At 41.9% G+C, this 25278-nt stretch overlaps 1 protein-coding gene across 6 annotated transcripts in view; it reads right to left on the bottom strand.

Moving 5' to 3' along the window:
• Positions 1 to 25278, bottom strand: part of Dync1i1 (dynein cytoplasmic 1 intermediate chain 1) — a 311008-nt gene that overhangs the window by 13246 nt on the left and 272484 nt on the right. For all 6 annotated transcript variants that reach the window (XM_085683897.2, XM_085683899.2, XM_085683900.2 and 3 more), the window contains 2 exons: positions 7909 to 8049; positions 3826 to 3951 (listed from right to left, as the gene is read on the bottom strand). In XM_085683897.2, the coding sequence (XP_085540023.2) occupies positions 3826 to 3951; positions 7909 to 8049 (267 nt within the window). The remainder of the gene's footprint in view (positions 1 to 3825; positions 3952 to 7908; positions 8050 to 25278) is intronic.

Below are 25278 nucleotides of genomic sequence, written 5' to 3'. Positions count from 1 at the left end.
CTGGCTTGGAGTTGTCGCCAATGGTGTTCACAGGAAGTTCCTCACAGTGGGGAACGCAGTGATGACTTGCCCCACCCTGCTTCATCTGATAAAGCAGGCATTACAGGTGTCTTCCCCCCAAAACATTATACTTTAAGGTAAATTGATTGGAGGATGGAAATGAGGTTGCGGGCAGGTGTCACAGAACTCTACCTTGTCTTAAAGCACCTTGTGAGGGTTGGCATCTAGAATCTCCTAATGTAAGACATGGGTGGTAGAATTATACAGCATGCACTTCTCTTTCATCAAATTTCTAGAGATATTCTTTTTCCCCCCCCAATGATCTAAGTCAGAGACAAATGTTTCATTTCTGATTTGTCTGATGGTCAGTTTCCTTGGGAACAGAACAGACTACATAACATTCAGGGCCTGTTACAAAACGACAATACGGAGCATCTTGCTGACAAGTTTCTTTTCCAGCTGCAAGACAATGACAATAGAGCATTCAACTTAGCCCGGGGCTCTGAAGCACAAGACTCTGTGAGGCTGCACAAGCCCACACCAGGTAGCAGCTGCACATGCAGAATAAAATCTTCACCCAAGCTAGCAGCTGCCTTCCCTTCTCCAGTCTCAGAGGTCTCGGGCAAATCAACAATGAGAAGGATGCGAGAGGGCTTTTCGCAGACAGACACCTCTTCCGTCCACAAGGCAAACTGATCAGCTTCGAGGATTCTGGAAGCTACCATTTACATTCTTGCACAGACTACATCTTAAGAGTTATCTAGAAGGGTTTTATCTTTTTCCATCAAGGCTTTCCAAATGCCAGCATGACCCTGGTGAGGAATTCAACTTTAATGAGGACCAGAGGACTGATTTTGAATGCTGATCATGGTAGTACAACCTACTGACAATTTGGTTCTCAATGCCATATATTTTACTTCTTCCTCTATATTTTTTCTATTTAAATTGCTTCCTGCTTAGGCTCTTTTCCTCTCATCAGTTATGTACCAGCTTTGGATTTGACCTCTAATTCTCAACGGGCTGGCTAGTCTTGAAAGCACCCCCAGATGGCTTTCTGCAGTGGAGGAGAGTTAGGAGGCTGGGAGGGCACTGTTTGGAGGCATCCCTTCATCCTAAGTACAGCGATGCTCTGTCAGGTCCAGGATGGGGAATGGTGGAACAATTATTACAATAATGGCAGAAGTTGCCCAGGAGAAATCTACCATTTCTAGAAAGTGGGCTTCAGCTAAGTCTCAACTGTAAGATTCCATCTTTCCCGTCAGTCCTTGGGGCCTCCACAGTGGTAGTCTTCAAAGGTTTAAAGCAAGCTTACGGAAGATAGAAAAGAGGGAGAGAAATGACCCTTCACCTTAGAAAAAATATAAGATACTTTACAGACACACTTAGGAAAAATGATAGTTAGTCTAAATGACGTTGTTAAGTCTGAGCTAACCACTGCTTTGTGTATGGTCAAACAATACAGAAAGAATCATTCAAGTGTTGAAGCCTAGCCTGGTTTTCACTCATTCAGAGAAGGGCTGAAAGATTGTAACATTACCTACACTCAATATAATGGTATATTCCCCTTTCCTCTCCTAGTAGTGAATTTGTAAGGATAAACAACCCTACAAATTGTTTGGCCTATTATGTGTCGCAGGGATTTTTCTATAGCCTGTCTAGACTCCAGACAATAGGCAAGACTGGCCTATAGCTGCAGACATTTCTTCAGTCTGTAATATCACTTAGAAAAGCAAGGGCAATAATACAAAAATGAAAACCAGCCTGCCCTGCAGTGTGACAGTAGACATATGAGCATAACAACAGTCCACGATTTAGAGATGATGATAGTGGCCTAGGAAGGAGTTGAGCAGCCATAGCAGCTGAAGCAGCTTCTGTAAAATCACACACACTCCCCATACGGAGCCACAGTTTCGGCATTCTCGTCATAAACTATCAATGGATCTTACTGCAGAAAATTATGTCTATGTTACTCTGTTTTCTTTTCTTTTCTTATTTGAGATGTATCTACCACCTTTGTAATATTTCTGGAAGTGTGGAAGTCTTTCAAGAGTCCTTTATAAAATAAACCAGATCACTGGGCTAGGTAGCACAAAGGACTAAAATAACTGAGGTACCCCCTAAAAAGAGCATCACTCATTTGAAGGAAACAGAGAGTTTTAATATTTCATCTCTATTCTGCTGTTTTTGGATCTTTTTCCACCTTTATTTTTCTCCCCAAATAACAGTTGTTATTAAGAAAGGAAAAAAAAAAGGAAAGAAAAAAGCAAAACATGCAAGTAGGAGAGAAAACTAAACCTTGTTTAAATTTTCCTTTACTTGCTTCTTTATGTTTTAGGAAACAGCTCAACAAATATTTGTTTTGTTGCTTTGTTTTAGGTGAAGACCATGAAAAAGTACATCAAACATAAAGAGTCCTCATTGCAGAAAATATGATTAGGAAACCATGGGTAGTAAATATTTCTGACTCAAAGGTCAGTCTCTTTCCCAGACTCCGAGCTGCGGGGCACCTGGCCATCTGGATCTTCACCATGCAGACCGTGTTGATAGTCTCTGCCATTTTGGAAGTTTTAACTTGTAGCAATCAGGAGTAGCCATGGCAGGGACAAGAGACTAAATACAGGACAAGCAAGAGACGCTCCACTGCTTCACTTGGCCTTTCGCATGCTAGGATAGAAAGCCCCATCGCAAACCATATGCATTCTCTCCCCAACTGAAATCTGAAAATGCCATCTAGCTTCTTTCAGCATAATCAACTGTATGACACCACGTTATATAATGTGTCATTTGAAGTTCCACTGCTGAAAACCCCATCTGGGATTGCCAAAGTCCCAGCATGCTGACTGGTGGGGCTGTGCAAACCTTTCTCACTCTCGTCAGCTAAGCTAGTCCACCAGCTAGTCGCAGAGGCCTTCTCAGCCTCGGACTCTCTGCATACAGATGTGGTCTATTTTCTCTCCGAAATGCAAATGTTAGATTCAAATTATGCCTAAGTAACTTTATACAATTGCTTGTTTTTCCTGTACTTTTTTTGTTTTTAAGGGAAAACAAAAATAAGACCCTTAACCTCACCAGAAATCAAGTTTTTCCAACACTTTCTTAAGAAGTAAAAGAAGACATTATATATATATATATATATATATATATATATATATATATGTGTGTGTGTGTGTGTGTGTGTGTGTGTGTGTGTATGTATGTATTTATATATGATATATATATAAGAAAAGTAAAGATAGGCCACAAATTCCACAAATTCAATTTTTTTCTGGAGTAAAAGATGCATTATTTTTCACACTGATACATCCCATGGTACTTACTTACTTTACATGTCATATAATAAGACATACCAAAATCTCACATGGTAATGTCAAAAATGGTATAAAATTTTATTAATCTCAGCCTTCTTCATTGGCAATGCTACACTTAAGCGCTGTGATTTTGATTCAGCACACTAACTACAACTTGACTTTCTCAGAGTAAACGGCAAATTCCAATTTCAATCTGAACACTTTGAGTTTGGTGAGCTTTAGTGTACCTTCTCATGCTTTTGTATGGTAAACGGGGAGTTTCCACAGCACAAATAGAAGGAGTCCAGATCATTAACTAAAATTGCTGCTCATGGAGTCACGGGCCAAATTAGGCCCTAAGGAAGTGTTAACAAACTCCCTCTGAAGTCGATGGAAATTTGTAAATGCAATTGAGAAGGTTCTTGTGGCCCAGAAAGCCTTGCAAATAATTTTGGTAGGTCTTTAAAGAAAATTCACAAGTCAATCTTCTCTCCACAAATAAAACGATAAAACAAAACAAAACATCACAAATATGTACCTCTCCAACATCGTAGATCCAAATGCGGCCTTCTGAGTCCCCAACAGCAACTTCCTTGCCACCTTGCGCCCAACGGACACGGTTTAGGGCAGATGCCCCCTCAATGGCCACACTTGCTGTTGGCACCTGCCAAAGGGGTTAACGACACAAAAAGAAATACGAATATAAATATACTAATCTACAGCGGTGTGTTTCTCTCCATGAGTCACAACTGCCTTCCTGTGCACGAAGCCACATCCATCCCCTGCACCAGAGTGAAAGAGTCATTGTTCTAGAATCATACGCTCCACTGACTGAAGGGGTAGAAAGGAGAGAAGAACAGGAAAGGGAAGGAGGGACATTCTTTCCCACAGTTAAGGAGCCCGTGGTAGGCATCTCTGTCTGGATCTCATCAGGTGTTCGTCTAGTGCGTGAGCACAGTAGCTCCATGTCACACTTGACCATCAGATCATGTGGGATACGTCAGGGGAGAATGAGGCCTGTGTTTACGTGGACTGAGGACAAAGGGCGAGGGTCTGGGGGGAAACAGTCAATTACTCAGACGACATGATTCTTCATAAAACGTGAGCAATGCATGCTCTGATCTTCAGCCATTTAGCAGTCTCACCAGGGAGTGGAGGATCAGAAGGAAAGAGGTGCCCAGGTAGAAAGCTTCAAGGGTCTTAATTCTCCTCTTTCCTCTTTTCATTTTTTCTTTCTTTCTCCAGGTGGCAATACCATGATAGATACAGAGAAGGGTCCATAATGTTGGCACTGCCCACACAGTGACACCCTGTTAAAATGTAGCTATTTATGTGTGTGACCCCCTTTAATAAACACTGGAAATCCAGAAGCACTGAAAACTGGGCTAATAATCACTATTACAGTGAACCAGCAGGGCTGAAATAGAACCTGCAGTCATTTATTTATTTACTGCAAGAACCTTAGTGTGTGGAGGAAGGATTTTGAGTGAACCAAGCCCTCTTCAGTGTGTGTGCTCTGTCTTTAAGCTTGGGGGTTTACAGCTGTTTAGAGTGCCTGGCCTTGTATAAGGAAATGACAGCACACCACTAAGAAGGAAATGGTACATGTTAAAGAGAAAGGGAAAAATGGTTAAAAGAGGGCCACCGAGAGCATCTCCTGCCACTGTGATTCACCAACATGGAAACATGGCGTGCACTGTGGCTTAGCACCCCAGCGTTCAGCTGCTCCAAGGACTGAAACCATCTGTTTATATGAAACTCTTGAACCAATACCTGTCTTTAAAATAGCAATACAAACTCCATCATATGTAAGGATCTATGTTTAAACTTCATCTTGAAATCAATAAAAATTCTTTTCACCTGCTTAAATCATTGCATGCCAATTGTGAACACGAATGTGAAACGAAAATCCCAGCTCGCTTTTTAAAATACCCAGTCTCTAACCATAAAGGTAGCCTGCTGTGCAAGCTAGGTCTGAATTTTTAACCAATCCTTGCAAAGAATAAAAACAATGTGAATTTAGATCGACTGTAATTCTGTCAATACACTTTATTATTACTTGTGCTATCCTGAAAACAAATTCCTGATTCAGCAAGAGAACCTTCAGAGTTTACTTTTAATACTGCAACTTAAAAGTATCATACAGGATTTTCTATGTTCAACATCAGATTTTACCTTGGATAATCTAAAAGCTGAGTAAAATGCTTAATCTTCATATAAACATATCAAAAAATTACTCAAAAAACCCTGACCTCATATAGTTCAAACAATGCCTAATGTGTTTCTAAAGAAATTAGTTTACTGGAAATGAAAGTCATAAAACAAGCTAAAGTCTGTTTTAAATAATATTCAAAATGCTTTCTTTTCACAGCGGTTATAGAAACTAGACTAGGTTACCACAGCCTGTAGTATATGCTGACAATTAATGAGTGTATGAAGAGCAACATATGTCTACATTAATTTAAGAGGTAAGAAAGGTCACATGTGAACAAATGCATACTAAAATAATGTGATGTCCTATGTATGTGTCTTGCCTTTAACTTTGATTTCCTAATATTCTTGTGTCCTTTTGGAACAGTCATTTTAATTGCAAATAAAAGATATATATATAGCACGAATTACTAACAAGTAAAAGCCAGTCACATCAAAGGTAAATACAAGCCATTTTTACACAGGAGCATCAGGTACAACTTAGTTTAAAAGTATAATTTGTAGAACAACAAAATAGACTGGGAATTTAGACTCCCCCAGTCCTTTTTTTTTTAAATAAATCTATTTTCTATTTCCTAATCTGACTTATACCTGAAAAATATTCCTCAACTGGCCTGAAGAAGAAAATGCCAGGAGGACTTTAGGAGCGTGAGGTCCTGGATTAGAGTCGGACTCCGTGTATTGTTACTGTCACTGTGAAGCAGAACCACATTCATTATACAACCCAAATGTATGTGGGACCAACCCTGATTTTTTTAAATGTTAACCATAAAACTCTTCTGCATTTCTCTCTCTGACACCCACAGAAGCAGAAGCAACGTCAAAGCATCACTTTCTCTTTCTGTTAAAAAACAAACAAGCAAACAAACCCCACAAAAGTTAGATGGGAGTTATTAAGGAGGGCGCAGGCCTCTCCATCCCTTCCTGCGTACTGGAGGCTGCTGTTGTGCAAACATCACCTCAGCTTGGCCTGCTCTCTGATACAGCAAACTCCCGAGTCAATCTGGAAAGCGTTTGTGTTTTGGTTGCTTTGGGTGAGTTTCTCTTAGCAAATAGAAGCAATATGATTTTAATCAACAGTGATGAAAGACTTTGGGAAGCCATTACAACGTAAGGTAATAGCATTTTACTATTAGAAGCAAGGATGTTATAAACATTTCAACATCCCCAATGATGGGTGTCCCACTCATGCCTTTTGATTGGTTTCAAAGATGCTTCATTACATAACCTCCCCAGCACACAGTTCTTGGAGGTAAAAGGGAAACAGGCGGCATGGAAGTACTTTAAGAAGGTAGCTGTTTGGGGATAGGTACAGGGATCTGTGCCTTAAAGATACCCAGATGCAACACCACCTGATGGAAATTTCCATGCCACCACCCATGGGAAAAAAAAAATCCTAGCTTTGTGTTCCTCCTTCATGTCCTGCAGCTGTAGGGTCCTTAATTAAAAGGCCGAACAGCTTCCTGCTCCAGCACTTCAAAAGACTCCCTTCCTTGACATGTACCTCCTACCATGTGCTCTTTACCTGGACATTTGCATTTATGGAGAGCTCTCTGAACCAAGAAGTGATGCAGTGGCCATTTTAGGACATGTAATATTCATTCATAGGACACGTTCCCCTCATAAGAACAACAACAGAAAAAGTCCAAATGGCTCTGACTTAGACCCTCAATAATCTTGAGGGACTGAAAAAAAGGAACAAAGCAGATGATACACACTTTAAAAATAATCATTTAATTATCAACTTTTTAAAGAAATAGGCTTTTTCTCCACATGTGAATGATTTTAAATGCTAAAATGTTAAAATCCCACCTTAAAAAATTTGTCTTTTGCATACATGTTCAAAGTTAGAAACTACTGCCTTCGAGTTCAATATTGTAGACAAGAAATGTTTCCTTGGTAAAAATTAAATGAATGGTAGATCTAAGCAGAAAGCAGTAGAGAGAATCATCTTGTATGGAGTCAAAACAGAAATTGTACAAATAGCCAACAGTGACAGAGTAACCAACCCCGTTTCAATAATCCTATCTAAAAACAGCATCAACCACAACTTTCTTTTCCAAGTGTCTGCCAATAAAATTATTTCAACACTATGTGCCCTCTCCCTTGGGAAAAGGTATGAATACACCTTGTGCTCTTTAAAAAAAAAAGTGTGTGTGTGTGTGTGTGTGTGTGTGTGTGTGTGTGCAGTGTCAGTAATTGTCTAAGATTTTCTATAGTTGAGCGAAGAAATGGCACGGAGTTTTGGGCACTGCATCTGCTGGTGGGTGGGGGTGGGGGCGATGGGCGCAGCCCAGAGGCCGTTGGAGGGTCTGTCCACAAAAGGTCGTTTTTTGCAGCAAGAATCAGACTGCAGAGTGGTCCCGGTTGCCCCCTCCCAGCCCTGGGCCCGGACGCCTGTGCCGCTCACCTCGGTGTCACTGTTGAGGTTCCAGAGGTCCAAGCGCCCCATCCCGTCCACGCAGGCAAAGAGCGCGGGATGCACAGGGGACCACATGACATCGTACACATAGTCTGCATTGTCTTCAAAGGAGTAGAGCGGCTTGTTGTGCTGTAAAGCAGAGAGACCGTGAAGACTTAGTGGCGCTGCCGCCGCCTCGGGCTGTCTAGAGAGCCTAATTAAAAACTTTGCACATTCACCAAGTGTCATAAAACTTCCTGAGATGAAAGTCCTCGAGAAGGTGAACCGGAGCTTTAATGTGACTACAACTGTCCAGTGGCATAAATAAATCCCGGGGAGTGGGGGATACTCTGAATGGGCCGGGGCCGGGACCCGCGGAGTGAGGCGGTTTCAGACACAGTTGTAAGCGACATTCCAGACAGGTGGACGCGACTGCCATTAACTTGGAATTCTTGCCCGGCCAAGCTGTGCAAGTCGCAGGGAGCCTGAACCCAGCAGTGGTCCGAGGGGCTTGGACCCACTGGGATGCTCCGAAGTTCGGGCGGTCCCTGGGAGCCCTGGTTCTGCACCGAAGGCAACGTCTGCCACCTCGTGGTCCTCGCTTGTCGCTGCAGCAACGGCGGCCACTTCAGTCCAACTGTAGGTCAAATTCATATTTTAACTCTTCCTTTGAGGCGAGGAAAGGGAACAGATACCTGTGAGGGGTTTCAGCTTTTATGGAAAAGTGGGAATCTCGCCATTTGAGACCCTAACCTCCTTAACCTTCAGGGTTAGTTTACCTGAACCAAGTGGAACGATGGAGCTCATTGTAGAACCTCTTAACTTACACAGAAAATATGTCATCCTTTCTAAATCACTAAGGATTTCTAAGACCCCTAAAGTTGATGTTCTGAGTGGAAACAGTGAACATTCTTCCACTGCATACAAATGCCTCCACTCCAGAGGGATATAATAAATTAAAATGGCACACTTGATTTCCAGAGAATATTGTCACATCAAAATAGCACAGAAGTCAGAGGCAAGTTTGAAAGTACACCAGAAATAAAACGTAATTGGACTTTATGAATTATTCATTCCATCTGGCTTGTCTTATTCTAATTTCTGCATAATGGCTTTACTAATCCCTGATCAATTAATGTAAAATGAAATTTAAATGATAATGAAAGCCCCAGAGATAAAAGAAATTAACTATTCTTATATCCTCTGACAGAAATCTAAACAATGGGAATTTTCGTCTTCTTCCTCCAGTCGGCTGTCTGTAGTCTCTTCTCTGGCTCTGTGGAATGCCTACACAGGCCAGGGTGGTAAGATCAAGAAAAGATAACATACAATATAACAATCAAATCCTTTCTGCTTCGGATATTCAAACACATCTGTAGGGAATCAGCTCCAAATATGAGAGCGCGCTGCCAATGTGCGCTGCTTGTGCACGCAAAATGCCCACAGTACATGCAATGAAAGTGAAGTGGAGAAAATCGCTGCAAACCCACAGTCCTTTAGCTTAAATATAATGCAACAATTTGTTATGGTAGTAACTATAATTGATTTCTTTCCTTTATTTGCAGTTACATGACATTTAAAAGTCACTTGTTTGATAAAAACAAAATTTAGATAGCTTAAAGCAACACAGTTCTGGCTAGTGGGGTGTGTGTGTTTGTGTGTGTGTGTGTGTGTGTGTGTGTGTGTGTGTGTGTGCATGTGTGTGTGTGTGTTTGGAGTGTTTCTATAAAAGGTAGATGTGTCAATTTTTAATTTCTAAAGTATTTGTGAGAGAATGTAATTTTGAAAAACAATATCTGCCATTGAAACACCCAAAAGGAGCAAACTAGACATTTGTTGTATAGTCCTGCATATTATGACTCTATAATTTTTATATACAAAATACTCTAAATCTCATGTCTGAAATATGATTAAAAGCCAAAATTATTTGCTTATTGGCTACTTACTTCTATCTTCTGCTCAATGTTTGGATTGCATAATTCAAACTTTTCCTAGAAAATCCAAGTATCAATTTACTACCCAATATCATAATTGTATCATTTCCCCTTATATATGTTAAAAATAATTTTTTGGTCCTTTTCTGACAGATGTATATATTACATTTTAACTCTTTGCATAAGAAAAAAAATTTTCAACAGATTCTTGATTCTCTATCTAGCTGGCCACTATTTGTTAGAGAGCACAACACGTTTCTCTTACAGTCAATGATGGCTGTGACAAACGTGTTTTAAGAGACTCAGTGTCCTCTCTCATTCATTCAGTCAATAGTACATCTAAGCACACAGAACTGTAGATATGGATACAACATCTAAGCACACAGAACTGTAGATATGGATACAAGTACAAGCATACAATAAACACACAACACACCTGCCATTATTGTTGTGATCAGTGAAAATCCTACCCAGCTTTAGACAGTCGCTCTTCGTGGACCTTACATCAGAAGACACGACAATCCCCATGATAAGCGATTCTGTTAATTTTTATAGTATGTTTTTTCTTTTTCTTTCTGATATTTTCTTTACTGAGAAGTTCAGGAAAAAGTGGAGTCTATTCTGGAGACATCACTTTGGAAACATCTGGAAATAACTTCCCTTCTTCATGCTGCTCACCTCAGTTTTTCCCTGCTCGTCATCGTGACTGAAATGCTACTCTTTCCTTGCCTTCCCACAGCTTCTTCATTCCCTTTAGCCTCCAAGGCTGAGCCTTCTATTATAAAAGTTACTGGAAGTAATGCTTGGTTATGGTAGGTGTGTGCTTGGGAAAGGGAAAGAAGGTTTACATTTTCAAAGACTCTGTTTAACCTTGATAAATTCATAGGTCAGGAAACTTACTGAACTCATTACTACACCATCTGGGCTCCTATCTACAGACCAGTAGGTCCCATGTCCTGCACAGGCATAAAATGCAGGTACAGAAATGCCACTTGTCCACTAGTGCTATTTTGAATAGTAATTACACTTTGTTCAATAGGTCATTTTATCATTCTATTTCATTTTGTCTCCAAGGATAACACTATTCAAAGACCTGCCTCAAATACTTAATGTATTAAAATGTATGTTAAGCATTAAATATCATGAAATATATTAACATTTTCATAAAAGACCTTGAAAGCATCTAATCCCAAGCACACTGCTTTTGAGTTTGCGAAACATAAATTTCAGAGCTCACAAACTTTTTATGACTTACTAGGGCATGAGCACTGATTTTAGAATACCACAGACCGTGCAAAGACAGCGTGAGAACTAACGCTGCCAATGCTGAGAAGGAGTCTCACTAGATCCTTGGTGTATGTCAAAGTCACAGGGGCTTCATGATTTTAAACTTTTCTCTAGAAAATACCCGAGGTCGTTTGGTTAACTAAATATTGCTGCACAGTGTGTTGCCATAAAAAGTGTTTTGCAAAGCAGTCAAATTTCACTAGACAAAAACCCTTCACCTGTGTGTTTCCCTTTCAAATGGCAAGTTCAGCATTAGCAATGTGCCGATAAAAAAAGAAGGAAAATGTCACCCACAACCTGTGCATGTGTGGCACACTCCACTGAAATAAAACCTCCACCCACTAGGTTTCTCTGGGTCTTCAGGTGTCCCATTCCAACACAGCACATGAAGCTACGCAGCCCAGTTTGCTTCTAATTGTCTGATGTTCAAACAAAGCAGAGTGGCCGACTAGCACCCGCTGATGTGGGGGTCAGAAAAGAAGGGTTTCTGTGGACCACGCTCCACACACATTGTCTGACTTAATCCGCATAAAATTTCTGTAAGGTAGATGGTGTTTATGGAAAAGAAAATTATAGCTCAGGAAAGTGAGGAGGTTGTGGAGGAGGGGAGGTCACTTTTGGTCTCAGGATTTTCAGCTGTTAAGCACATTCTCTATGTGCAAGCCCTCTAGGGCCCATCTACCTTGTCTTTAGTCTTACACACACACACACACACACACACACACACACACACACACACACGTAATAACAACAAATCTGTTACTCCTGTTCTTTACTTCCCCATGCAATTCAAGCAATATTTACTGAGTGCACACTACATGAAGTGTACAAATAGTTCATTGTTCCTGGCTGTTTTTTCCCTATCGCAGCTATTAATACCATAGAGGCTATTGCCCACACTTCTGAGGGATGTTTGGTGGGGAGAAAAGAACATTCTCTCTTCCATGCTATGACCTGGATGGAAACTGTCTTTTAGCCAGGATAGCACAGCAAGGTTGCGCCATGGAAAGTAGAATCAAAGGAGCCAGAGGACAAAGACTCGACTCCAGTTCTCTGACTGGGGGCCTCTGGTGAAGACTGTGAGGACAGCAGCCGGAAGACAGGAGCAGCACAGCTAGGGCCAGTCAGGAAAGATGGGGGAAAGCTACAGTCCGTGGGCGGTTTCACCTCGTGCCTCCGAATGTCAATTTTCTCGTGTGTAACACGGAAAGACAGCACTCTGATTACTGGGTTCTCTGTGATCCTAGGACAGGTTTTGCTATGTGCCATGTTATCCAGCAGCGAAGATGGAATGAAACAGAGCATACAGAACAGTTTGTTTTTCTAAAAGGCTGTTCTGTGGTACATATCGGTAAGAATCCATCTCACTTGATGTTCCTAGAATTTGGATCATGTGTCTACAAAAAAATTTAAACAATTTTAAACACTTCCCAAACTTTGCAACTTTGTAAAATAATAATGTAAAACTGAGAAATTCAAAATAATGGAAGGAATAATAGCTTTTCTCTTTGATCAACTGAAAAATAAGAAATACAGACTAGGGATTAGAGAGTTGGAAGACTGAAATCTATTTAAAGAAACGAAACTTCCCGGTATGCAGCATTCTGCAGTGATGACTTGAGAACCGGGTCATGCTTTATAGCATACTCGGGATAACCTATAGACCCGGCCACTCTCCCACCAGGCCATGCGTTATAGCATACTCGGGACAACCCATAGACCCAGCCGTTCTCCAACCTGCTCCCTTGGAAATCATTTCTGCAGGGGTGGCTTCCCGTTCTTGACACAGCCTGAGATGACGGAGACCGAAATGGCCATTTTCCTACATGTCTTTTGTCTCCCTCATTTATAGGCGACCTCTGAGCACCCCAATAAAATTTAGTGTTCTGAAGGGTGGAGAATAGAAAGATTTGTGCTAAAGTATTCCCCAGCGGCCTCAAGCACCATATGTAGCTATTGAGGTTGGGCTAGTCTCTAAATGCTGAACTTTCCAAGCGAACATAGAAATGTGTACCTGACCTGTAAACGCTTCCTTTGTTGGGGAAGTGGGTATTTTATAGGGGATGCTATTCAGATAGGTAGGGGAGAGGACAGAAAACGAACAATACAGTTATAACCCTGAGTTCGGAAGCTGAAGGAAAGCAAACGGATGCTACATTACAAACAATATCCTCTTGCGGGAGAAGGGTGGCGACCAACATCAGTACGTGAAAATCTCCTCCAAAAATTGTTCTGTGGGTTCCTGTGAAGTAATTTAAATAAAGAGCCAGCCAGCTCTTCCAGGAAACATCGAAATGTGAGACCACAGCATCACTTTAAAAAAGAAAAAGCAACCAAAGGACCCCAAAACTTCAGGCTCACACAAAATGGATGACTCTACCATAAAAAGAAAGTGGTTTAACAAATAAACCAAACTCACAAACTAAACCAAAGAAACCAGTGCTCTTGGACCCAGAGAGCGGTTGCAAATTCAGTGCCATCATTGGAAAATTTTACGTGCAACTTAATTTGAGGCCCTTTCAATGCACAAAATATCACCTCGTCACCTTAACTTCTGTGGCCTGCTATTAAATAGGAATGCACATGACAGCTGTCTTCAGGTACAGGAGTTGATACTTGACAGCAACACTCTGGGCAAATCAGTCTCAAAAGAACATGCAGAGCAGGCCAGTTTGCTGTTTGGGGCATTAACAAAAGCGATGCAGGGACTTGCATCTGAACTAGTTGTTTTAAAATGATTTAAAAGATGATTGTGGACATCTAGGAACCTGATGTTTGTCTCCGTCTAAATGTAGCTACCTGAGAACTGAAGCCACATGAAAGGCGTTCTTTGTTGCTCTGCCTTCCTCTTCAGCTTATTTGCATGGAAGAATCCTCCTAATCCAGGAGGCGCCACCAATAAAGAGCCCAATTATCCATAAAAAAGAATGTACACATATTCACAGGTTTTGACTAGTAAGTGAGTGTTCAAAGCCATAGGGAAAGCTACGAGCTTTGCCTCATTCATGAAGGGAGTATTTCCCACACTGACGTTTTTGTGAATGTGAGCTTGACCTCAAGGTTCTTTGAAACTGGGCTTCTAGTGGCGTACATTTTATGGACGCAATGTGAGGACATTAAGCAGTCGAGCTGTTCTTTGGAATTGCGGAGAGGAGGATTATTTCTCCAGCACTAGGGTCAGCTGAGTTGCTCCAAATTCCTTCAACGGCTCTTCTCTCAAGCCACATTCTCTTTCTCTTGGAGGAGTTGTGGAGCAACAGAAAAAAGAGGGTGAGCAGGTTGAGAAGAGTCACGTTTACTGGTTACACGTTTACGCTATCGCTACTGCGGCTGAAGTGCTCCATATTCAACCGCATAGTAGTTAGGCCAAAGCATCCTGTCAGCCTCCAAGGGTTGGGATGAGTAGAGAGCCCCAGAAGCATGGAGAGGAGATGGGAATATCTTTATGAAGAATTGGAGGTGCAAAGAAGGAGAATGGGCCAGACCTGGAAGCAACTAGATCTGCTTGGTTAAGTCTGTGCCTGGACATCATGAGGAATTAGACGAAGAAAGGAGTCAGACAGTGTTTGCAGGCCTGACTTATGTTTATTTATTATGACTTGCATGTCAAATTATGCAACTGTATTTTACTAGCTAGTAAGTTACACAGCAAAAATATTCCCACTGAAATAGTTTTAAGTACTAATCTCCACTTTAAGCCCTCAAGTTTGTGGCATTGATCTTACAAACTATTACAAATGAGTGTCAGGTAGCTGTGGCTGAAGTGGGACTGACTGGGGAGCTGAGGATGACCCCGAACAACTGTTCCTCTGCTTTTATACAGTGCTAGAAGTGAAGCACCGAGCTTTGTGATTCTTCCGATTGACCTATATCATCAGTCCTACACAAATGTTAAAATCTATTCTTCCATAATTTATAAACACGGATACAAACACACACATGCACACATACACATACGTAAAGTACTAGAATTATATATCCCCATCAATCCCCTTTGCTCCCTTTACACTCTGCTTAACTATTTCTTCTTCTCACAAAGCCCCCTCCTACTTTGATGTCCTTTAAAAGTTGTCGGTGAGCAGACTATTGGCTGAAGGAATTCCCACAACACACAGTGTTTATCTAGGGTTGCTTCCATGGATATGGGTGAGGACTCACTTAAGCAGCAGCATCTCAGGAGTTGCTACCCCCTGCCCTCCTGCCACTGCCAATCCAGAAACTATGAAAGTCTAGTAGCTCCGTAGGGAGTGGTGGGGGTCTCATAAACTCTTCTCCTGTTGGTGATGCCTTTCTGAGAGGCTCAGTCTTGTGTACGTAGTAGTAGTGTGAGTTCATAATGAATGTTTTAAATGTACAAATTAAAAAAAACATCAAATTACAAATCTAGAACAATAGATCCTACTTTGATTCCCCCATCGTATTTATTTCTGAAATGTCTAAGTTGGTATTTGTCAATTACCAAAACTAATCTGGTATTGATGATCTCACTGCATTTGAATATAGCATTTAGGTGTGTAAATGTGTTGGTGTGTGCATGTTGGGCATATTTTCAGAGTAAGGGTGAGGTTTGATAGTTCATCTTGCTTATGTCTCCTGTATTAGATGTACTATACCTTTTGTGTAATACTTAATGCTAATATAGCTGACATATTTATTTCAATTTCAATGAGAATCAGAATGGAGAACCCTATAAAGCAGAAGTTCAAAACATTCTCCTTGAGTTAGCCATATCTTTGCAACAGATTTAATGACTATTCTATTCCCGCTTAGCAAAACTGGAATTACTTCTATTGAAGAAGCAAACATGAACTAAACACGAGGCAAACATGAGGTGAGGTTATTCAGAATGTTGGAAATAGCCATGTGATCACTTGGATTGCTTCCTGTTCTAGAGAATTTGCTAAGTGAAGAGGTCATAGAAAGCTGGTCAAGATAGACCTATATTTGTCTAATCTCAAAACAGCTACTCTGGGGTAAAAATGAGTTCTAATTTATATTGTAATATTAGATGTAAAATGGCAGTTAATGCAGGGAGCCTGGATGTGGGGGAAGCTTTAATTTTCTAAGCAGCTAGCTTGTATCTTCCCACACCCAACAATATTATTTAGAAAGCTATGCTTGAGAAGGTAATCTGTGCAGTAGATCATTAAAATATAGGCTAACGTTTTCCTTCCCTTTGGTTTAAACAGCAACAGAAAGAATTTCCCAAGCTTTTACTTTTTGCACAATGAGAAAATCCAGTGAGCGGGGTGGATTTTAAGTCCCCAAGGTGTTTGTAGTTATGTGGATTAGTCACACAGGTCTGCATACATGTTCAGCAGCTCAAAGGCATGTGCTCACGGAGGAGTGCTGAGGAGTAGAATGACAGGAAGTATGCACACAGGTTGCGTTGGAACATGGCTCTATGGTTATGCCTGTGGTTTCCTTCACAGTTAAAGTATTCTGTATGGGTGAGTTTTAAAAAAACGACGCAGCAAATGTGTGGAGTGGGACAGAATTTGGTGACAGCACAGGTAGTTTTACCAGAAGCCAATTTTAATGTTTTTTTTTTTGTCTGATGTTAAGAAAGGAGAGAAGGGATAAAAATGATGATTAATAAAAAAAAGACATGGTTTGGCTATGGAGTTTACCAGAAAGACACTAAGAGGCCTTTGAAGTTGTGGGGATGGTGTTTTCTGTTATCTGGCAAACTCTTACCAATGCAGATCATCAATTTTGCTCATCTTGCTTGTAAAAATTAAAACTTTAGTCCTTCTTGTGTGTGTTTTCCTTCTGGTATTTTGGATATTTAACAGCACAACAGCAGAAACACACATTGTTAAACGACACCATGTCAGAAGGCATTCACCCCACTCACAGACACCCTAATTTCCTTTTAGAAAGCACACACTTCAGGTAGGAGATCCGAGATCATCTAAGAAGAGAATGCAGGCTTTCTACCTTAGACAATCAGGAACAGTCAAGATCTGACGTTGTTCTCAAGCACTAACTTCCCGGAAAGGAGAGTGGGGACCTGAAATGAATCCGAACATCATGAATTTGGAGATGCATTTTCACACTTTATTCTGGGAAGATCTGCCTCATCTTCAAGTTATGTATCTTGCAAAATTAAGAACAAACACTCAACAGAGAACTCCACCAAGGACAAGACGTCTCCAAAGCTGTTGCCGCCATGCTGATGAGTGGTTATCACAAGCTGGTACTGAAGCAGAGCCAAGCAGCATGGAAACCAGGATAGAAGGACACACTGAGATCACAAGGAGGTGCAGAGATTGCATTGTCTGAAGAGAAGAGAAATAAAATTCCCAGGTAAAACTCAACAAGGACTTTACCTTGTCTGAGAATCCCTGGGAAACAGCCTGCTACTTGTCTTGTTTACATTGAGGAAAGAGAGCAGATATACAGCCAGGTACTGATTCTGTGCTACAGTTGTTAGGTGCCAAAGGAATTCCAAGACTGAGTTTCAGGTTGCCATCTGATGTGGTCCAGGAAGGTATTATCTACAACAGGTGAGGAGGTCTGTTGTGAAAGATGTAGAGATCCTGGGATGGGAAGGAAGACAGTCAAGTGGGGAGAGCAAAGCAAGCCTGGTCACAGAAGTCAGGATGCTATTCCTGGGAAGATGTCAAGATGAGAACTGGGGAACCCCTAGTCAGCCTGAGTATTTGTCCACATGGATAAAATAATAATAATTTTGATCATGGGCATATTAAGACTTCTTGATGCAATTTACCTGCTAATCTACCTGCTAATTTATTAAGTATGCATTGATAAATGTGTCATGTACTAACTGTGTCTGAAGATATCTAATATCTTTATGAAGTTTCCATCTTTTCTGAGTATGAATAACTGAGTATTTGGTACCTTTAGCTGAGCTGAAGTCAGAAGTAGAGCAAAGGAAAGAGATATAACTGGCGTTTTAAACAGAGTGCATTTGGGTCTAGAAGTGACTCTGAAGCTAAACTGTCAAAAGAAATCCAGATACGGAGTCAGGACAGGACAGGGAACTACTTACAGGAAGTGTTGAGGGACAGGACACCTGTCATTAAGAGGAAGAAGGCTATGCCAAGGTAAACCAGGGGACAGAACCTAGGCTGGAGAGAGCTAACAAGATGAGTGGGTGAGTGGGATCAGAGTGATGGCCAAGGGTGTCACAGTCACATGCCGAGAGCCCTAGCGCTGCCTAAGAAAGGCTGGGATGGACGGTGCTCAGTGCTGACACACTGGCCTTTCAAGAGTTTCTACACGCTGTGCACCTGACAAGGGACTAATATCTGGAATGTGGAAATGACTCAAAAGTTAAAGCCCAAAACCTGACCACCCAGTCAATAAATGGGCAAGAGAGTTGAGTAAACTCTCAGAAGAAGTACAACTGCCCAATCCATACATACAAAACGCTCAACATTCCTCCTGCCAGGAAAATGCACATCTGAACTTCACTAAGATTCCATCTTATCCTATTTCAAATGGCTACCATGAAGAAGACAAAGAGCGTTGGGCAAAGCCACCCTCTCACCTTGCTGCTGGGAACGTAAACCAGCGTAGCTACTCGGCAAATCAGTGTGGGAAATCTCACCAGGAGTAGTCATTGTACCATAGCAGTACAAGAAGTCAAACATAAGATGTATTCTAGCCCATTAAGAACAGGTGAAAGTTAGTTTTAGAGTTAAAACAACAGCATGAATCCATAAATCCTTTGTAACTCTTGCATTCCAAATGATTTTTGTGTTCGTGTGAAAGAGATGAACTCAGCTCCCCTAAGACACTCCCACGTGTTTGCCCAGGAAGAGCAGTGATGCCAGGCAGCTGAATGGTACAGAGCTTGGATCCAAGTCACCACTGTGTGACAGCTGGACACGGGCAGAACATCTGTAAGGTGGTACCCGGGATGAAATGGCTTTCATTTCACCATCATCACAGGCAGCTGTCAGTGCCACCTCGCCACACCAACTGTACTTCCCTCAAGATCTTACTGCCCCGGATGTTAGTCTTGGAGAGACTATAGTGTCCGGGTACAGGAGCCAGGGTGGTGAAGACATGTTCTCTGAAGCCCGTGATGCTAACAGGGTTTATTTTTGGTTCACAATCAAGGGGAAGCCAGGATACTGTAGCCTCAGTTTTCCTTATGGGAAGAATTGCATTGCTTTCAGTACCTTAGAATGTGATTGCTGTGTTTGGAGATAAAACTTCCTAACAGGTAATAAAGTTTATATTTGACTTTGGAATGTAATCCAATGGGAGCAATATGTTTACAAGCAGAGTGTAGGACCCAGACACACGCAGGAGGAAGAAACCACTCGGAGCCACAGAGGAAGGTCTGTCGTCCATCGGCTACACAGAAACTCTGCGAAGAAGCTGCCTTTTGGTATCAGAGCAGGGAGGAAATAAATTTCTGCTGTCGAAACTTCTCCATCCGCAACGCTTTACCCAGGCAAACTAACAAACTCATGACTTAAAGGAGAAGCGGCACAGGATTCCATTTTTCTCTCATTCACGGATGCCCCTGGGGTTTATCTACTGACAATTCACCCCCATGGAGGGGTCTCTGACCATACTAGACACTCTCCTTCTGAGCAGCTACCTCTGCCTTTTCTGAACACGTCCCTTTGCAAACAGTGACAGTGGCTGTACCGTCAGCTTTACTGCACCTTCTGGTGAGGGACAAGTCGGGTGGAATGAACATATATTATGTCCTCCAGTTCTTGAGACAGCAAAACCTTTCGAAAAATTTCAACTTGGCTTATCTAATACCCATCACCATTTTGTGACAAAGTGAACAGGTCACCACAGGGAAAGGGACACTGGAAACTGATGTGGTCTCCATACAAACTACCCCAGGGATCTGGCTGACCTTGACTAGGAAATGGCAGCTCTGTCACAGCAAACCAGTCCCTGCTGCCTGGGGTAGGAGTTATTTCCTATTTATGTTTAATATTTCTGTATGTGTAGTGTATGCATGTATGTACACAGACCTACATGTTAGTCCCTGAACATCTGGAGGTCAATGTTAGATGTCTTCTCCTATCGCTCTTTCCCTTTCTTTCTTTGAGACAGGTCTGTCTCTGAGCCGGGAACTCGCCGATTGGCATGACTGGTTGCCTAGCAAGCCCCTGGGATCCTGCTGTCCTTACCTCCCAGATATGTGCTGTCAAGTCTGGTTTCATACAGGGGTGCTGGGGATTTGAACTCATACCCTCACTGACCACAGTAATCACTTTGCTCATCGAGACAGCCGAAGCTGGTCACCTCAGTGTCATTTGCTGCACACGAATTCAGAGTTTACTGGGGTTTATCTTGCCATTCCCTGTATTTTCTGCCTCTGCTGGGCTTTCTTTTTGAAAAAAGGTTCAGCGGGTGACACGGAACACCCTGAGAGGCAGGTGGGATCAGCACGCAGGGCAGGCTCAGCAGAGCTGGCATGGGCCCTAAAGCTGACACCCTCTCAGGCTCGGCCTGGGGTTCACTTTTAGACTCAAGAGCAGCCCCCTGCCAAGCTCCCCTTAGCAGCCGCCTTGAAGGCTAATTACTGCTGAATACGTTCCCGAAGTTGGAAAAATTTCAAAGACTTTCTGAATACATTTCTGCAGCTCTCTTAACAATAGGATCTATCAAACCCAAGGAGAAGGCTCTGTTTAAAGCACAGACAGGAGATCTGAAGAATGTGTGTGATTGCCGAAGTGACTAATTTATCTTTGCACAGTATTAATGATGCTACAATAACCAATATCTGTAGCTCAGTTTTGACAGTGTACTGCAACCATTCCTATTGTTTAAAAAAGAAGAGAAAGAAGAGGAAAAAAAGGAAGAAATAAAGCAGGGAAGAAAGAATGTTTTATTTCGCTACATTTCAATTTGTTAACAAGACTCTGCATAAGCAAAACCAGAGGTCATTAGCAAACAACCAAAACATGCCTGTCTCCAGGAGACTCCAGCCCCCTTCATCACTGAAAATGAGCTCTGTAGAAAACCCGGCTCATGACAAATCCTGAACATGAAAAATTCAATGCAGACTTGAAACCACCTGACTTTGCTTTGGGCTTGTCCTCTTTAAAATTACCTAGAAAACACCATAATCTTCTCTCCACGCGGCTGGCTGTGCGCCAGAGCCCTGGCTCCAGAGGCAAAGGGCAGAACTGAAAATCATGTCTCCACAGACAGCTCCACCCTCTCTCCAAGTCCACTTGGCCTCCTGACAGAAAGTGAGGTCTAAAGCACATTCATCCTGGGCCTGGACTTTCTTGGCCTAAACTCAAGACTCTTGTAGGACAAACAAAAATGAAATCCCAAATGTTATCACCCTGCCTGAAGAAGTCAAATGGTTGAAATGAATGCCCTGCATATGGTGAGCGGCCCGCAGCTGCAGTTTAATAGGAAACCAAGAGAATGAGAACAGCGGGGCTTTCTGCTTAGGATCCGGGTGGTTAGCTGAGATTTCACATTTCAGTGTGAGGTTTGAAAATGGGGGTGGGGAGGATTGAATGAATTTAAGAGGCCAGTCTATTTCCACACAGGTGAGGCACATCGAAGCGCCCCACTGAAGGTGGAGGGAATGGCAAGCCTAGGATTGTGCCGTGGGGACATGCTTGCTTGGCACTTGTGTCCCTACGCCTGTGCAAGCTTCCCTGTGCCCTTCATTCTTCCCTGAGGGCTGCAGGTCTTAAGGAATCTGTCCCCTGCACCCACCCACTCACTCTGTGTGCCACTGCTCTCATGCTGAGGTTGGGAGAGAGCCAGGAGAGTAATTCTTACCTCCTGTAGAGCTAGTGACAGGCTCAGTACAAATAGCTACATTGAGAAAGTGTCACGACACAAATCCTGTGGTCAGTGCTGGGTACAAATGTGGCCATCGATTTCACTGGGGAAATGGCTGGGTCAAACCTTTTGAGGGACTCCTCTCCACCTCTAATGTATAGTGCGCTTCAGCAAGGAGGGCTTGTTCACAGCCTCCTCCACTGTGGTCTGTTTGGGCATCAAAGCTTTCCCCTACTCCTGAAGGGCCTACTATTCCCACCCCTGCTCACTAACTGTCTCTTCCTGCCTTCTCCATGGAATCTACATGTTCTATAATCTGATCTCCAAACGTGCAGAATTTTGAGAAATTCTTCCTCAGTGTTTGGCTCCTTTTTACTTGTATGTATGCATGTGTGCATGTGTATATGCATACATATATGTATATATGTCTGTGCATGTGTTCATGTATGTATGTATGCATGTATGTGTATGTGTGCTGCATGTGTGGAGGTCAGAATAACTCTCAGGAGTTGGTTTGTTCGCTTTTCCCATCATATAGTTTCCAAGAAGTCAATGCAGGTTTGTCAGGCTTGATGCCTGACATAATTGAATCATATCACCAGCCCTAGAGTCTTTTTAGAAATTGTCTCAGCACGCTCTGAGAGTCTCTTTTAAATATTTATATTTAACTATAGTCTTATGTCATTACCAAGTACTCAGTTTTCCTTCCTGCTTCAATTCTCAACATGTAAATACAGTTCTCTTTGTGTCTATTGAATGCCATGGTTTTAGCATAGTTTCTTTTCGGTGACTCTTGTTCAGGAATGGCCAAAGGACTAGTGCTTAGCGTCATCTGGTGTTCTAAACTGTAGTAGGCTGCAATGCGGCCTCCTAGAACATGTATGTTTTGAAGAGATTCCAAACTGGATATTGTTGACTGGAGCCAATGTTTAAAAGAACCAATATTCTATTTTAAATTGATCACAATTTGTTATAAACCATTTAAAAGAAACATGCAAAATGAGATCACATATGGATTGTTTGATTAAAATGTTGTGACCTAGGTTTGCAAAATCCTAGCCCTCTATGTCCCCTAAAACAGTGACCTGGATTATCACCTCGGTTTTTATGCCAACTTTACAGCTATAACTGGTGAATAACATGAATAGATTATCTGCTTCTTTCTGCTTCCTCTTCCCATAAAATTAGCGCTGCAGTCTCTGTGTGTCTTCATGCCTTTGTTCCGTGGTACTCTATGGTACTTTGTTACATGGTACTCCAGCACATACAAGCTTTTCAGTAAGTAGCTGTGTTGAACATGCAAACACTTTGTTCTGCTCCATGTTTATTTAAATTCCTTCATATGAAAATAAGGCAATATGGGATACTGACCAGAATTTTTGTTCCTTAAAGAATTTACAGCCCAGTATGGTGGCAACCACCTCTAACCCCAGTCCTCAGAGGAAGAGGGAGGTGTGTCTCTGTGATTTTTGAGGTCAGCCTGGTCTACATAGTGAGTTCCAGGCTGGCCAGAGCTACATTGTGATACTGTGTTTAAGGGGGGAAAAGAATTTCTATTCATTATTTAAGGCAGAGTAAGAAGAAGTATACTGTGAAGCTTGTGATGTCAGGACTGGGGCTCATTTCTGCTTTTGTTACAGCACCTGGCAGTAGACTAAGAACACATTAAGTTCTCCATGGGTGCTGATTTCATGAATGAATAACTGACCAAATTTAATTTTCTTTTGAGTAGATAGGGAAAGCAATATATGTGTTCATTTTGCAGTAGAATCTTAATTCCATTTTCATTGTTATTTTTGAAAGTTTCATTGATGCTAATACTATAGATAAATAAATTATTTCATAAACATTATGAGCATAAGTGAAATCCTTGTGCATGAAGGGTTGGGCAGAAGGAGATCAGTGGAGCAGGGGAAAGGTGCAAACTAAAGCAGAGATGAAACCAAGATGCTCGACAGAAACATCCTTGCGGCTCCACTGGCGACCTAGTTGAGTTTCAGTCTTTAGAGGTCTGAGCACAAGTTGAAATAAACTTGTAGTAACTATAAAACCTCTTAGTTTATGCTATTATTGATCTGTAATCAGTCAATTCAACAGTTCACACATGTCACAGTGTAATCACAATCCCACTGGAAGTTGTAGGGAAGATAGGTGAGCCAGAAGAGATGGTCCCCGCCCTCCAGAAACTCAGAGCTCAGTGGGAAAGAGGGGAGCAGTCAGTTGTTCAATTACAGTTACGGGCATTATACTGAGTAGCTATGAGTGCTGCTTAAAATTACCAACCACCGAGCCATCAAATGCAGTAAGTTGCTCAAATCTGAGTCCACTACTAAATCATGAAGAGTTAGATGGATAGTTTAAATATTAGCTCACATTCAGGCCACTGATTTTGAACCCGATTATAATGACTATGAGGTGGAAATATGGGGCTAAAACTGGGGGGCAAATAACTCTTTTCACTCTTCTCTAGATGCCAATTTTCTTTTCTGAAAAATAAAAGAGGATTTGAAGTGGAGAATTTCAGAGTGGTCTAAGGTTGATTCTTAGATATTAACCAGATGCCCTTGTTGGTTGGTTTGGTTTTTAAAGTCTCTCCCACATGGGAGCATCTGTGATCACAGACCAGAAGAGGAGTGTGATCTCTAGAACTGGAGTTACAGGTGTTTGTGGGGCGTCCTACATGAGTGCTGGAACTGATTGTCTGGGAGAGCAGCCGGAGTTCTTTGCCACTGCTCTACCATGTTGCTCTCTGAACTCTGGTTTTACAGCCTTCGTCACAAGTGCTTATGAGAAGACAGGGTTTCTGTACTGGGTCAGCATTGCACCAGCACTGCACAGGTCTCCACACACAGCTCCTTGTGGCTCTAAATGCCTCGCCACATTCTCCACCTCTACACATTATTTCTTAAAACTCAGTTTCTGTGCTCTCTTTATTTTCTGTCTCAATCCAGTTCACACTGTTTGATCGTGTTGCTCAGACACCTTGCTGCTGACCAGTCTGTAAAGTCTATTTGACATTACTGCCAATGTGTAAGTTGGAAAGAGCGTCATTGAATTTCTGAGACTCTTGCCTGAAGAGTGGAAAATCAGAAAGAAAGAAAAAGATGGTAGGGTTCTCTAAAATGAGTATGGAAGCTAATAGATCAGGGATTTGTCAGTTTGCAGGTAACGGTCCACGGATTGCTGTCCTCTCTCACCCTCAGGTAAAAACTTCCCATTCTGGTTGGCCAGAGGGTCTCCAAATTCTATGTAGTTCTGTCATTCTTGAAGAATTGAGACCTCTCAAAAAACACATTTGTTTGTTTGCTTAACTTTTATATTCTTTTTACAAAACTATCATAGAGTTCCTTCTTCTGCCTTAAGAAGACTCCTGTGAAGAGTACAGACATATACAGACACATACACA

This window comes from Myodes glareolus, chromosome 25 (genome assembly GCF_982192425.1).
Source record: "Myodes glareolus chromosome 25, mMyoGla1.1, whole genome shotgun sequence".
NCBI lineage: Eukaryota > Metazoa > Chordata > Mammalia > Rodentia > Cricetidae > Myodes > Myodes glareolus.
Note: the sequence above shows the minus strand (reverse complement) of the source record. Positions and strands in the feature narration are given on the sequence as shown.